General features: G+C 44.6%; 1 protein-coding gene across 2 annotated transcripts in view; it reads left to right on the top strand.

Annotated features, from left to right (window-relative positions):
• The window catches only part of LOC137424589 (plasma membrane calcium-transporting ATPase 2), a 361,066-nt gene that overhangs the window by 184,288 nt on the left and 163,594 nt on the right, over positions 1-13,184 (top strand). For both annotated transcript variants that reach the window (XM_068112185.2, XM_068112187.2), the window contains exon 2: positions 3,420-3,807. In XM_068112185.2, coding sequence (XP_067968286.2) covers positions 3,609-3,807 — 199 coding nt within the window. In that variant the 5' untranslated portion in view covers positions 3,420-3,608. The remainder of the gene's footprint in view (positions 1-3,419; positions 3,808-13,184) is intronic.

The following is a 13,184-nucleotide window of genomic DNA, read 5'->3' as shown; positions in this document are numbered from 1 at the left end:
TGTGGTGTTTCTATGCAGCATGGTGTGGTATTTCTATGCAGCAAGGTGTGGTGTTTCTATGCAGCATGGTGTGGTGTTTCTATGCAGCATGGTGTGGTGTTTCTATGCAGCAAGGTGTGGTGTTTCTATGCAGCATGGGGTGGTATTTCTATGCAGCAAGGTGTGGTATTTCTATGCAGCAAGGTGTGGTATTTCTATGCAGCAAGGTGTGGTATTTATATGCAGCATGTTGTGGTATTTCTATGCAGCATGGGGTGGTATTTCTATGCAGCATGGGGTGGTATTTCTATGCAGCAAGGTGTGGTATTTCTATGCAGCAAGGTGTGGTATTTCTATGCAGCATGGGGTGGTATTTCTATGCAGCAAGGTGTGGTATTTCTATGCAGCAAGGTGTGGTATTTCTATGCAGCATGGGGTGGTATTTCTATGCAGCAAGGTGTGGTATTTCTATGCAGCAAGGTGTGGTATTTCTATGCAGCAAGGTGTGGTATTTATATGCAGCATGTTGTGGTATTTCTATGCAGCATGGGGTGGTATTTCTATGCAGCATGGGGTGGTATTTCTATGCAGCAAGGTGTGGTATTTCTATGCAGCAAGGTGTGGTATTTCTATGCAGCATGGGGTGGTATTTCTATGCAGCAAGGTGTGGTATTTCTATGCAGCATGGGGTGGTATTTCTATGCAGCAAGGTGTGGTATTTCTATGCAGCAAGATATGGTATTTCTATGCAGCAAGGTGTGGTATTTCTATGCAGCATGGGGTGGTATTTCTATGCAGCAAGGTGTGGTATTTCTATGCAGCATGGTGTGGTATTTCTATGCAGCAAGGTGTGGTATTTCTATGCAGCAAGGTGTGGTATTTCTATGCAGCAAGGTGTGGTATTTCTATGCAGCATGGGGTGGTATTTCTATGCAGCATGGGGTGGTATTTTTATGCAGCAAGGTGTGGTATTTCTATGCAGCAAGATGTGGTATTTCTATGCAGCAAGATATGGTATTTTTATGCAGCAAGATGTGGTATTTATATGCAGCAAGATATGGTATTTCTATGCAGCAAGATGTGGTATTTCTATGGCCAAGCGACTGGAGCTGATGAGACAGAGCAGCAGAGGAAGACAAGGAAGTTAAATAACTCACTTGACATGTGATCCTGGCCTCGCTGATTGGGACATAACACCGTGAGATATGTAGATTTGATCAACATAATTACATAAGAAACGTCCAACAGTTACCCCCCTCCGTCCCTTTGGCCACTGGGCGATCTCCATGTTACCGAGTGCATATTAAACCTCATTATATAAGATAAGAGATCTACTCAGCAGGCATCCCGATAATTACTAACACCAGAACACGGATTTATTTACTGTGCTGATAGAAATAGGAATCCCCCATCACGACACCACTGCCTGTGTGGAGGGGTCAATATATGGTTGAACCCCCACAAAATTGACACAAAAGGTTTTTCAATGGATTCTGGTACCATTGGGCATGCTAAAGAAGAATGTGACAATCCACATAACAAGTTTCTTCCAGAGGAGTCGGAGGATGACGATGAATAGCGACTAACTGTATAAGACAACAAATGCCTAATGGGCTGGTAAACCTGGCTTACTGGATTACCTGATTACTTTGTGCTTATTTAAGTAATTTTGATGATTTCCTGGGTGCCTTAAACCTAGGTATACACACTGAAAATATCTCTCTAGGTTGACTACTATTCGACAGAGCCATTTTAGTGGATCAGGATGTCACCTTGGGATGCCATCTTGGACTTGTCAATAAATAATTAACTGATGGTAATTTTATTGATTCAATTGGATTCCTTGGGCCCTAAAACCTAGGGTTAGACACCAAAACCACCTTTCTAGGTTGAATAATAATTGAGATATGGCCATTTTAAGCTCCCGGCGGCCATCTTGGACGCCATCTTGAAAATGACCCCTTTCCGGAAGTTAGATGTTACTACATTTTTAGTATGTTATTTAGCATGCCCAATGGTACCAGAATCCATTGAAAAACCTTTTGTATCAATTTTTTTGGGGTTAGGTGAGTTTTTTTTCGTATATTGACCCTACTAGTAGCCAATGACATTTTTTTCCTGCGAGCAAGCTTACACATGCAATTTTGGGAACTCCTCAACCTCTTATCTCCCTCCCCACCAAAAGTCTTCTTCTCCTCAACATCTTCCTCTCAACTCTGTCCCATCTTTGCTCCCCCCCCAACTCCAAGTCCTCACCCTCCCCCTTCCCAACCATTGGAGGGCATCGATTCCCTCCCCACTTCAAGCCTTCAGACTGCCCCATCCCTCCCCCTCCCCTCACCACAACTACTCAAACCCCCCCCCCCCTCACATGGCTTCAACCCCCCTTCCAAAACTGTCGCATCTGTGCTATCCCTCCACCGCCCCCACCTCCACCTCTCATTCCTTCCCCTCTCGTTCCTTCCCCTCCTCATGCTTATAAAAGCAGAATGGGCATTCCCTTTTCTAAACCGTGGAATATTTAATGCTTTCCACACCCCTATCATACTATCACAGAAACCCATCATGGTCACCTTTCCAACTCACAATTTTAAGAGAAAATAGTCGGAAATCGTAGTGAGGGCCTGCATAATCCCCAGGGTAAAAGTGCTGCTTGAGAGAATGCCACATCGTTATTTTGGTGGTGTATAAACACTAGAATGCTGCCTCGATTGTTGAGGCATATCTCCACATGGCCCGTGACGCTCATCAGCTCAAAATCCTTTTAACTGTTGCTTTGGTCGTTTTACAAGGAAAGGAAAACTTGTAGGGAGGGCATGGCGATTGTGAATATGACGGATTTCACATCGCGTTGCAGTAATCACCAGCATGAAGGCCGTTGTATAGAAATTGTGGGTGGTCAGGTGAACTGTCCAACCAATGGGTGGAACCTGGACACGCACACAAGTCTCCTTGTATCGCATAAATACAGTTGTGCATAAATTGTGGGTGGAGTCAGGTGAACTGTCCAACCAATGGGTGGAACCTGGACACGCACACATGTCTCCTTGTATCGCATAAATACAGTTGTGCATAAATTGTGGGTGGAGTCAGGTGAACTGTCCAACCAATGGGTGGAACCTGGACACGCACACATGTCTCCTTGTATCGCATAAATACAGTTGTGCATAAATTGTGGGTGGAGTCAGGTGAACTGTCCAACCAAAGGGTGGAACCTGGACATGCACACATGTCTCCTTGTATCGCATAAATACAGTTGTGCATAAATTGTTTGTGGAGTCAGGTGAACTGTCCAACCAATGGGTGGAACCTGGACACGCACACATGTCTCCTTGTATCGCATAAATACAGTTGTGCATTGTAACTTGAATTACATTATGTTGGATAGTTTAAAATGTTAAGTGATATGTAACTTCATTCAACCTTTCCTCCTTTCACAGGCACCAAAGATGTTCCAGAAACATACTCCACAAACCCAGCGAAATCCCTAATATTATTTCAAGGAAGGATCAACGACAAGTATTAAACGGATGTGGGACGTGTGAGAGATTTCTGCGAGATACCGCAACAGTACCACACTGCAACACAATTGATTGAATACCGAAGAGGACAACAGCACATCTATCACCATGGCTGACAGTGGGAACAGTGCTGTGGATTACAGACCCAACAAAGGGTCTTTACCTTCTGGGACAGATTTTGGCTGCACCTTGGAAGAGCTTCGGAGCTTGATGGAGCTTCGGGGTCCTGAAGCAGTAACTAAGATCACAAATGATTATAGCGATGTGAAGGGACTTTGTGAACGCTTGCACACATCACCCACAAACGGTATGTAAGTTACTCTCATGAGAGGGACCATTCACAAAGTATATATGCAAAAATGTCAAAACTCCTTTTTTGAGTATGCATTCCTTCCTTCCTTTTCCCACTCAACCCCCCTTCCTCTTTCTTCCTTCTTTTTGTGCTTCCTCTAATTCCTTTTTCACATTGTTCCTTCCCTGCTTCTTTCACAAACTTTTCATTACTGTCCCCGCCTCTACCTCCCAATCCTGCCGCATTATTACTTGTCACCCGGCAGTGAACTGGAGAATAATAAAAATAATCCTCAATAATTACGCGACTTTTATAATGCTATAATAATGCCTTTATAATGCAAATGGCCTTAAAATGCATGTTGTTGTTGTTGTATAATGCTGTAATCCACTCCCAGAATGCTCGGTGCGCTTGTGCAGAAACCCCAGGAAAAAGGTGTGTTTGGGGCGACAAAACGTATATCGTGATAGAAGATAAGGATTGTTTCCTAAAATGGCTTGCAAAGCTTCTGAAAGAAGCCAAAAATATGGGAAAAGGCACTGAGGAGAAAGGAATGTTCCTCTGCACAACAAAATAGTTGTAGAACTTTCTCAGTTCATCCAAAAAAATGAGACCTTGAAGCTCCCATACTGCAAACTCCCGAGGACGTGGACTGGTGCAAGGCATGTGGATGGGCTGTGGACAGTTCATTCTAACTTACCTCCCTGATCATCCCTGTCAGTGAGGGAAGGTCATGTTTGGGGCTTGCTAATGCACAGGTTAAATTTAAAATTATGATATCAACTATTAATCATGTTTGAGATAAGGGGGTGTGTGATGGTAGTTTTGTGGGCTATGAGGAATATATATATATTGATTGTTTGGTTCAGGGCCTGCAAGAGAAATTGTACTCAATTTTTGCATCTATTGGTAAAACGAGAAGTGTGTGTGTTTTATGTATATCCACTGCCACGACTCGCTTGTATTAACAGGAAATGTTAGGAACTCGACACCTCTCATCAACGGATGTTTTTTGTGTATCCTATATTTGCCCTTTTTGAGACAGATTTGGCCATTTGGCCAATAGAGACAGAATAATTATGGTTGACCATTTTAAAATTGCTACTCTTTCAGCCTTAATGCTGAAAATTATGTTTCAAAGACAATTTGAAGCACAGATTTCATGCTAGTCCCAGCATGTTAAAAGTGTCCTGCGACCCGAACCGAGTAACTGAAAACGCAACACAACACACAGCGCATGCGCAAATGGTCTCGTTTAGCATTCATATGCCATTTTGAAAGTCCCGTATTCGATTGCCAGGTCGCTGATCGGGTAGTCAGAACAAAAACCGGTGCACTGGTCTAATATAAACTCCCAGACAAGTTCAGATTCTCTTGCTGATTAATTTATGACCATTGGGGGTTGGGAGTACCCCGGTAATCTGCGTGCCCAGTCTGGTCCGGCCGATTCTGTCATGCCGGCAGCTTTTGAGGTCCTCGGGGAAACTTGGGATGGGAACAAAAATTCATGTGAGGTTCCTTTCATCATCTTACCCCACCCCCGACTGAAATAGAAAATATTGTTGTTTTGGATGGGGGATGATCTGTTTGACCTATTCTGGTGTTCTTTGAGTGATAAAAATGAAAGTATTTGCGATACGTGGTACATGAAATTAACTTTATTGTTAAAAAGTGTAATTCATGGAATGCTTAATTTATGCTGCATAGCCTCCGTTGGTTGAGGTTTCCACTTAACGAAAATTCTCAAGCCGACACCTCCAGAATGTTGTGCTGCACGCTTTTGTTTGTTTTCTTCTGTTTGTTGTTGTTTGCATGGGCCTTGGTGTTTAATCCTTGCATTTTAGGGGGTGGTTGGAGGGTACCGAGTGGTTGGAGCGTGTCAATATCCAGTCCCAAATATGTCACCTGAGGCCTACCATTGCATTTTTGCCCTCCAAATAACATTCGCACCACCAATACTTAATATTCTGTCCCAGGCTTAGGGAAACCCCACCAGGCACAGAGCGCAAGCCCACATCTGGGCAGCTCTGAGAGCTAATTCACATGCTTGATGAACCCCTTTTCAAATCCACCTTTCAAAAAGTTTGTGTGACCTGCAATTGAGTGCCAGTTGATGTGTTATTCTATAAATCTATAAATCTATATACAAAAGAACAAATACAGCCATTTCCGAAATAAATAATGAAAACACTCCTGATAGACGAGTGTCTTTGAAAGTTATAGCAGCGCAGCACTGAAACACACAAGCCCTGAATGATGCAGGTTGGCAAACCTGATAGCAAACCTTATAGCAAACCTTATAGCAAACCTTATAGCAAACCTTATAGCAAACCTTATAGCAAACCTTATAGCAGACCTTATAGCAAACCTTATAGCAAACTTTAGCAAACCTTATGGCAAACCTTATAGCAAACCTTATAGCAAACCTTATGGCAAACCTTATGGCAAACCTTATAGCAAACCTTATGGCAAACCTTATAGCAAACCTTATAGCAAACCTTATAGCAAACCTTATAGTAAACCTTTTAGCAAACCTTATAGCAAACCTTATAGCAAACCTTATAGTAAACCTTCTAGCAAACCTTATAGCAAACCTTATAGCAACCCTTATAGCAAACCTTATAGTAAACCTTCTTGCAAACCTTATAGCAAACCTTATAGCAAACCTTATAGCAAACCTTATAGCAACCCTTATAGCAAACCTTATCGCAAACCTTATAGCAAACCTTTTAGCAAACCTTATAGCAAACCTTATAGTAAACCTTCTAGCAAACCTTATAGCAAACCTTATAGCAAACCTTATAGCAAACCTTATAGCAAACCTTATAGCAAACCTTATCGCAAACCTTCTGGCAAACCTTATGGCAAACCTTATGGCAAACCTTATAGCAAACCTTATAGCAGACCTTATAGCAGACCTTATAGCAGACCTTATAGCAGACCTTATAGCAAACCTTATAGCAAACCTTATGGCAAACCTTATGGCAAACCTTATGGCAAACCTTATGGCAAACCTTATGGCAAACCTTATAGCAAACCTTCTTGCAAACCTTATAGCAACCCTTATAGCAAACCTTATAGCAAACCTTATAGTAAACCTTATAGCAAACCTTATAGCAAACCTTATAGCAAACCTTGGAGATCACGGCGAGGTCACGTCTTTTCGAAGCTGCTCCATGCGCTCACGCTTTCGAAGCTAAGTGATATTTCTCAATTGTGTTTTTGTCGAGACTGTATCTATCTTTCGGTGTATGTACCGAAAGCGTATCTTTTGGAAAATTTTCGGTGCTAATTTTTCGTACATGTATACACAATCGTCGGTTAATGGTATCGAGTATTCTGCGGCCTAGTACTCGTAGGCTTAGACTACCGTACCGTCTCCGACCTTGTGGTTTGTTTTTCTCTCAGCGATTCGTCGAATGCGCTGAAATTATTTTCGTTCTCTGTTTCGTACCAGTCGTTCACCCCGTACCTCCTTGTTTAATATCTGTACTCACAAAAAAAAAAAAAAAAAACACAAAAAAATATTTCCTTCCCAGGTCTTATTCGTTTATTTGTTGTTCTTTTTGTTCGTTCGTTCTTCGTTCGCGATCACGCGGTTAGAAATGTATAATCTCTCCCCTGAACAACTATTTTCTCTCATATATTATAACACCCTTTTCTTCTTTTCCTACAAAAGGATGCTTTCGTCTTGCTCACCAAATCTATTCATTCCAAAAAATATATATAATACCATCTCTTACAGTTCCTCCTTTCTACATTCCCTAAACTATCCAGAACTCCATCCCTCCTCCAGTGTCCTCAAACGTATTTTTGACTCGAAGGTCTCAAACTCATTTTGCAAAAAATGTTCGTTTCCCATGAATCGTACACTTTTCAAAATCCAATCTCACCCCTCCCCTCCAAATCCTCCCCATCACCCATCCCTTTCAAATCTCCCCCCTTGCCCCTTCCCTCCCCTCCCTCCTAAACTCCTCCCACACCCCTCCCCTCCGAAACTCTCCCTCGCTCCTCCCCTCCTAGACTCCCATCTCACCCCTCCTCCTCAAAGCAGCCTCCCTGCTTCTTCCTCCTTCCAACTTTCACCTTCATCTCCCCAAACCTTCTGCCTTGCTCTTCCCCCTCCTCAAATAACACCTCACTGTGCCTCACCCAATCTCCATCAAACCTTTTGTCCGCCCCATTCTTCCCTTTCTCCAAGCTATTCTGAAATCTCTGACACACCTTCAACAGCTCTCCCTACCTCTTCCTCCTCTTCCACATCTTACCCTACCCCTCCCCCCCCTGTTCTGGACCCGATGCTCCCCCTTCCTCTTCATTAACAGTATGGACCTCAAACATCCGGGGCCTTCGCTCAAACTTGACTGACCTCTCCATACAGGTTGCTTCTGACAAACCAGATGTGATCTGCTTAACAGAAACTTTCCTCCTTCATGATGTCTCTGATGCCTTGGTATCTCTCCCAGGTTACTCCCTCCTCCGGTATGATAGACCTGAGCCTCGTCCTGGAGGTGGGGTTGCTATCTTTATAAAAAAACTCTCTTCCTCACTCGCCCTCCACTGCCCTCTCTCCACCTCACCCCCAGGAATACCTTTGGCTACGGCTTCCCCTTCGCTCCCACCTTTTGTTCATATGTGTGTTGTACCGTCCACCAATCAGCGATGACTCCATCTACATCTCACTGTCTGATAATATGGACCAACTTCTATCTACCCATCCCAACTCTCTCTTCCTCATATGTGGTGATTTCAATTGTCACCATGCCAGTTGGCTGGGTGTGGGTACCTCTCTCACCAGCCATGGCTCTTCAGCAAAGGACTTCTGCGACTCACTGGGACTGACACAATCTGTCAATTTCCCGACCCGGATCTCAGTCAACGGAGCATCTTCTCTTCTGGATTTGGTTATGACAAACTTCCCTGAAAATGTCTGCTGCTCTTCTTCTGCTCCAATCGGCTCATCTGATCATGTGCTTGTCAAAGTGGACATCTCTCTGACCATTCTCAGAGAGCCTCCTCAGCGTCGACGAGTCTGGCATTTCACTCAGGCCAAATGGCACGGTCTTCAAGCAGCCATCAATCATCTGGATTGGTCTCCCATCTCTACCGCCTCTGACATCAACTCATCCTGGGAATTCTTTCAAAGTAAATTGCTCTCTCTCATGCACAGATTTATACCATCTCGTCTTCAGTTGTCATACCCTTCCTCCCGTCCATGGTACACGGAATCTTGTGGTGAGGCTGTTGCCCTGAAACAACTTGCTTTCGTCTCCTGGAAAGCAAATCCAACGGAAGGAAATCTCATTTCCTTTCACAAAGCCCGAAACAAGTGTGTGTCCACCCTCAGGAGAGCCAGGAAACAATATCTCACCATTCTCAAGACCGAACTCTCTTATCTGTCTCCCTCTTCCAAATCCTGGTGGCGTCTGGTCAAATCTATTTCTGGTGTTTGTTCCCCCTCCATCCCCTCCCTCACCTCAAACGGCTTAACGGCTGACTCCGCACGTGAAAAAGCTGAATGCCTCAACTCTGTGTTTGCCTCTAAATCTTGTGTCCCAAACCCATCCCTCTCTGTACCCACCGTACCCAGTCGTACCCAGCTGCTCCTGGACTCTGTGTCGTTTCCTCCTGACAAGGTGGAAAAGTTTCTGTCAACCCTCGACTCTGATTCTGCAACTGGTCCTGACGGCATCAGCCCACGGGTCCTAAAATCATGTTCTTCTGCTCTTTCACTCCCTCTTTCTGTTCTCTTCACCCTCTCTTTTGCTCAAGGTCATCTGCCATCTGCTTGGAAATCAGCCAACATCACCGCTTTGCACAAAAAAGGTGCAAAAACAGATCCCAGCAACTACAGACCAATCAGCCTTCTCCCAATTATCAGCAAAGTCATGGAATCCATCATTGCTTCAGATATTAAATCTTTCCTCTTCTCCAATGGCTTGATCTCTGATCATCAATTTGGTTTCAGACCTGGTCACTCTACTCTGGACATGCTGCTTCTGCTTTCTCAACAATGGATGGAGGTCCTCAACGCCAAACAGGAAATTAGAGCTGTCTCCCTTGACATTTCACGTGCCTTCGATACGGTCTGGCACCCTGCTCTGCTCTCCAAACTCTCCTCCTTTGGTATCCATGGAAATCTCCACGCATGGCTGGCGGACTTCCTCTCTGGTCGTAGTCAACGTGTGGCCCTGAATGGGTTTCTCTCATCTCCTCTTCCTGTTCAGGCTGGAGTTCCCCAAGGTAGTGTTCTGGGCCCTGTGCTTTTTCTGGTCTTCATCAATGATCTCTCTGACTCTCTTGAAAATCCTCTCTATCTCTTTGCTGACGACTCTACTCTCTGTCGCTCCATTCCTCATCCCTCAGATCGGCAGTCTGCAGCCTCCTCACTCTCTGCAGACCTGGACAAAATCACAGACTGGTCAAACAAGTGGAACATGTCTTTCAATCCTGACAAATCTCACACTCTTACAATGTCTCTCCGAAAGGACCGACTGGACAACCCTCCCATCTACTTTCTCAACAATCCTCTCCAAGAAGTTCTGTCGTTCAAGCTTTTGGGTCTCACTATCTGCCATGATCTTTCTTGGGAAAACCACATTTCCAAGCTGGCCTCCAAAGCCAGTCGCCGACTGGGCATCCTCCGTCGTGCGAAGTCCTTCCTTGGCACACCTGAGCTCCTCACCACATACAAGGCTTTCATCCGCAGCTCAATGGAATACTGTTCCCCCCTCTGGGCTGGTGCTCCTGCCTCACATCTTGCTCGGCTTCACGCTATTGAGGCCAAAGCTTTCAGAATCATTGGAATCTCCTGCGATGTAGTCAACGCCGAGGGCCTTTCACTCACTCACCGCAGGCAGGTTGGTGGTCTTTCTGTCTTCTACCGACTCCTCTCCGGCCTTGCTCCCCCAGCTCTCTCTGTGCTCTGTCCCCCCAATATTCCTTCAGGTCGCACAAGATCTGCCTGCAACCCTCTTATGGTTAAACTGCCAAAGTCTAGGCTCTCTGCTCACCTTCACTCTTTCATTCCCCTTTTCTCCCGCCTCTGGAACAAACTCCCCCACTCCCTTCAATCCCACTCCTCCCTCCAGGTCTTTAAAACAGCTGTTCACCACCATCTCTTATCGTCCCCCATCAAAAACCTTGATCTTTTCTACCCCCGGTAATTCACCCCAGAGTCCTTGCAGTGTTCATATGTTTTAATCCTCTCCCACCTCCCCCCAAGTCCTCCCGATGTCCCTGCTCTCAAATGTTGTGTTTGTGTCCTTCCCCCTCTTCCCCCTCTCTTTTGTGTCCTTCCCCCTCTCTCCCCATCTTGTCTGCCGCTCCCCTTGTTTTTTGTGTTTTGTGTGTCGGTTTGTCTTTTTGTGTGATTAATGTTAGCTCTTTCACGAGCCTCGATCTTGTATACCAAACCTTATCGCAAACCTTATGGCAAACCTTATAGCAAACCTTCTAGCAAACCTTCTAGCAAACCTTTTAGCAAACCTTATAGCAAACCTTTTAGCAAACCTTATAGCAAACCTTATAGCAAACCTTATAGCAAACCTTATAGTAAACCTTCTCGCAAACCTTATAGCAACCCTTATAGCAAACCTTATAGCAAACCTTATAGCAAACCTTATAGTAAACCTTTTAGCAAACCTTATAGCAAACCTTATAGCAAACCTTATAGTAAACCTTCTAGCAAACCTTATAGCAAACCTTATAGCAACCCTTATAGCAAACCTTATAGTAAACCTTCTTGCAAACCTTATAGCAAACCTTATAGCAAACCTTATAGCAAACCTTATAGCAACCCTTATAGCAAACCTTATCGCAAACCTTATAGCAAACCTTTTAGCAAACCTTATAGCAAACCTTATAGTAAACCTTCTAGCAAACCTTATAGCAAACCTTATAGCAAACCTTATAGCAAACCTTATAGCAAACCTTATAGCAAACCTTATCGCAAACCTTCTGGCAAACCTTATGGCAAACCTTATGGCAAACCTTCTCGCAAACCTTATAGCAAACCTTATAGCAAACCTTTTAGCAAACCTTTTAGCAAACCTTATAGCAAACCTTATAGCAAACCTTATAGTAAACCTTCTAGCAAACCTTATAGCAAACCTTTCTTTACATTACGGAGGGTGCCATGTACACACAACAAAACCATAATTCTCACATTCTTTACATTTTCTCAAATTCGTTACACTTCTCAAATTCGTTACAATATGAATCAAAAGTACAATCAATATCCTATGATGGCACCATCAGTTTTATAATATATAACTCGCTGTGCTCCGAGTGAAACAAGAACATCCCCAATGTCTCGAATCCCCGGCTTCAAGCCAGAGTCGATCCGCTCCAGCGATCGACATATCAATGCCCAATCGAGACCAGAATCCCGTTGGGTTGGCAGGTACAGTCCGGCTGCCAAAGCTGTGCAAAGGCGCCCTCCAGGCGATTGGGAAATCCAAAGGCGCCCTCCAGGCGACTGGGAAATCACACCCTCGGGTAGTGACGTTTCACGGCTCAGAGTCGGCGAACCACAAGTTAACCTTCAAAAGCCACGTCACACACACACGCCAAATCCACGTCTGAATGCGGTGACAGTGACTAAAACGAGGCGAAAAACCTTGAGCGCTGCAAAGCGCGCGTGTCAAAATGGCTGACGGCCCGGTCTCGTGGTGCAACGGCACGATGATTCTCTTCAGAATCCACCGAAAAACCTGACACGCAGGTTGATCTGTCACAGTGATAACAACTCCGTCGCAGGAATCCCTTTCCCGGGAAACCCAAAGTTCACTCGTGACTCTTGCTCGCCAACGTTCACTCTAGACCTCGAAGCGACTATGCTTCTTGTCCGACTCCACTCGCTCCGCCTTCTTTCTCTCCTCTTCCTCTTCGTCGTCCGGTTCCCGATCCGGCTTCCTGTTTCTTTTTAACACTAACTTTTCCATCTTTTGAAAACAGTTCATCTATATATATAAAACACAGTTTGTGTTTGTGTGTGTGTGTGTGTGTGTGTGTGTGTGTGTGTGTGTGTGTGTGTGTGTGTGTGTGTGTGTGTGTGTGTGTGTAATGTTACCGATAGACTCCGAAACGGAGAGGCTCACGTGCTTGATATTTGGCATAGACATGGCCATTGAGCCTGGGACGAACATGGCTGAGACCATATTTGACGAGATCCATATTTTTTATTCATATTTACCTCAGCGCATTTCAGCGAAGTACCCGCTAATCTCAGCCAGTGCGAGCAGCTCGCTGATTCGCTCAGAGCGATCACGTGATGTTCCATCCCGTCACACGTCACACGTTTGCACGTGATTCAGGGCGAAAAGCCATTGCGTTTTTCACCTTTTTGCGACCGTGTTTTGTGTCGATTTTGTGCGATATGAATTAAATTT

The sequence above is a fragment of the Myxine glutinosa genome, chromosome 4 (genome assembly GCF_964187855.1).
Source record: "Myxine glutinosa chromosome 4, kmMyxGlut1.1, whole genome shotgun sequence".
Taxonomy (NCBI): Eukaryota; Metazoa; Chordata; class Myxini; order Myxiniformes; family Myxinidae; genus Myxine; species Myxine glutinosa.
The sequence above is the reverse complement of the archived record's forward strand: the minus strand, read 5'-3'. Positions and strand labels throughout refer to the sequence as shown.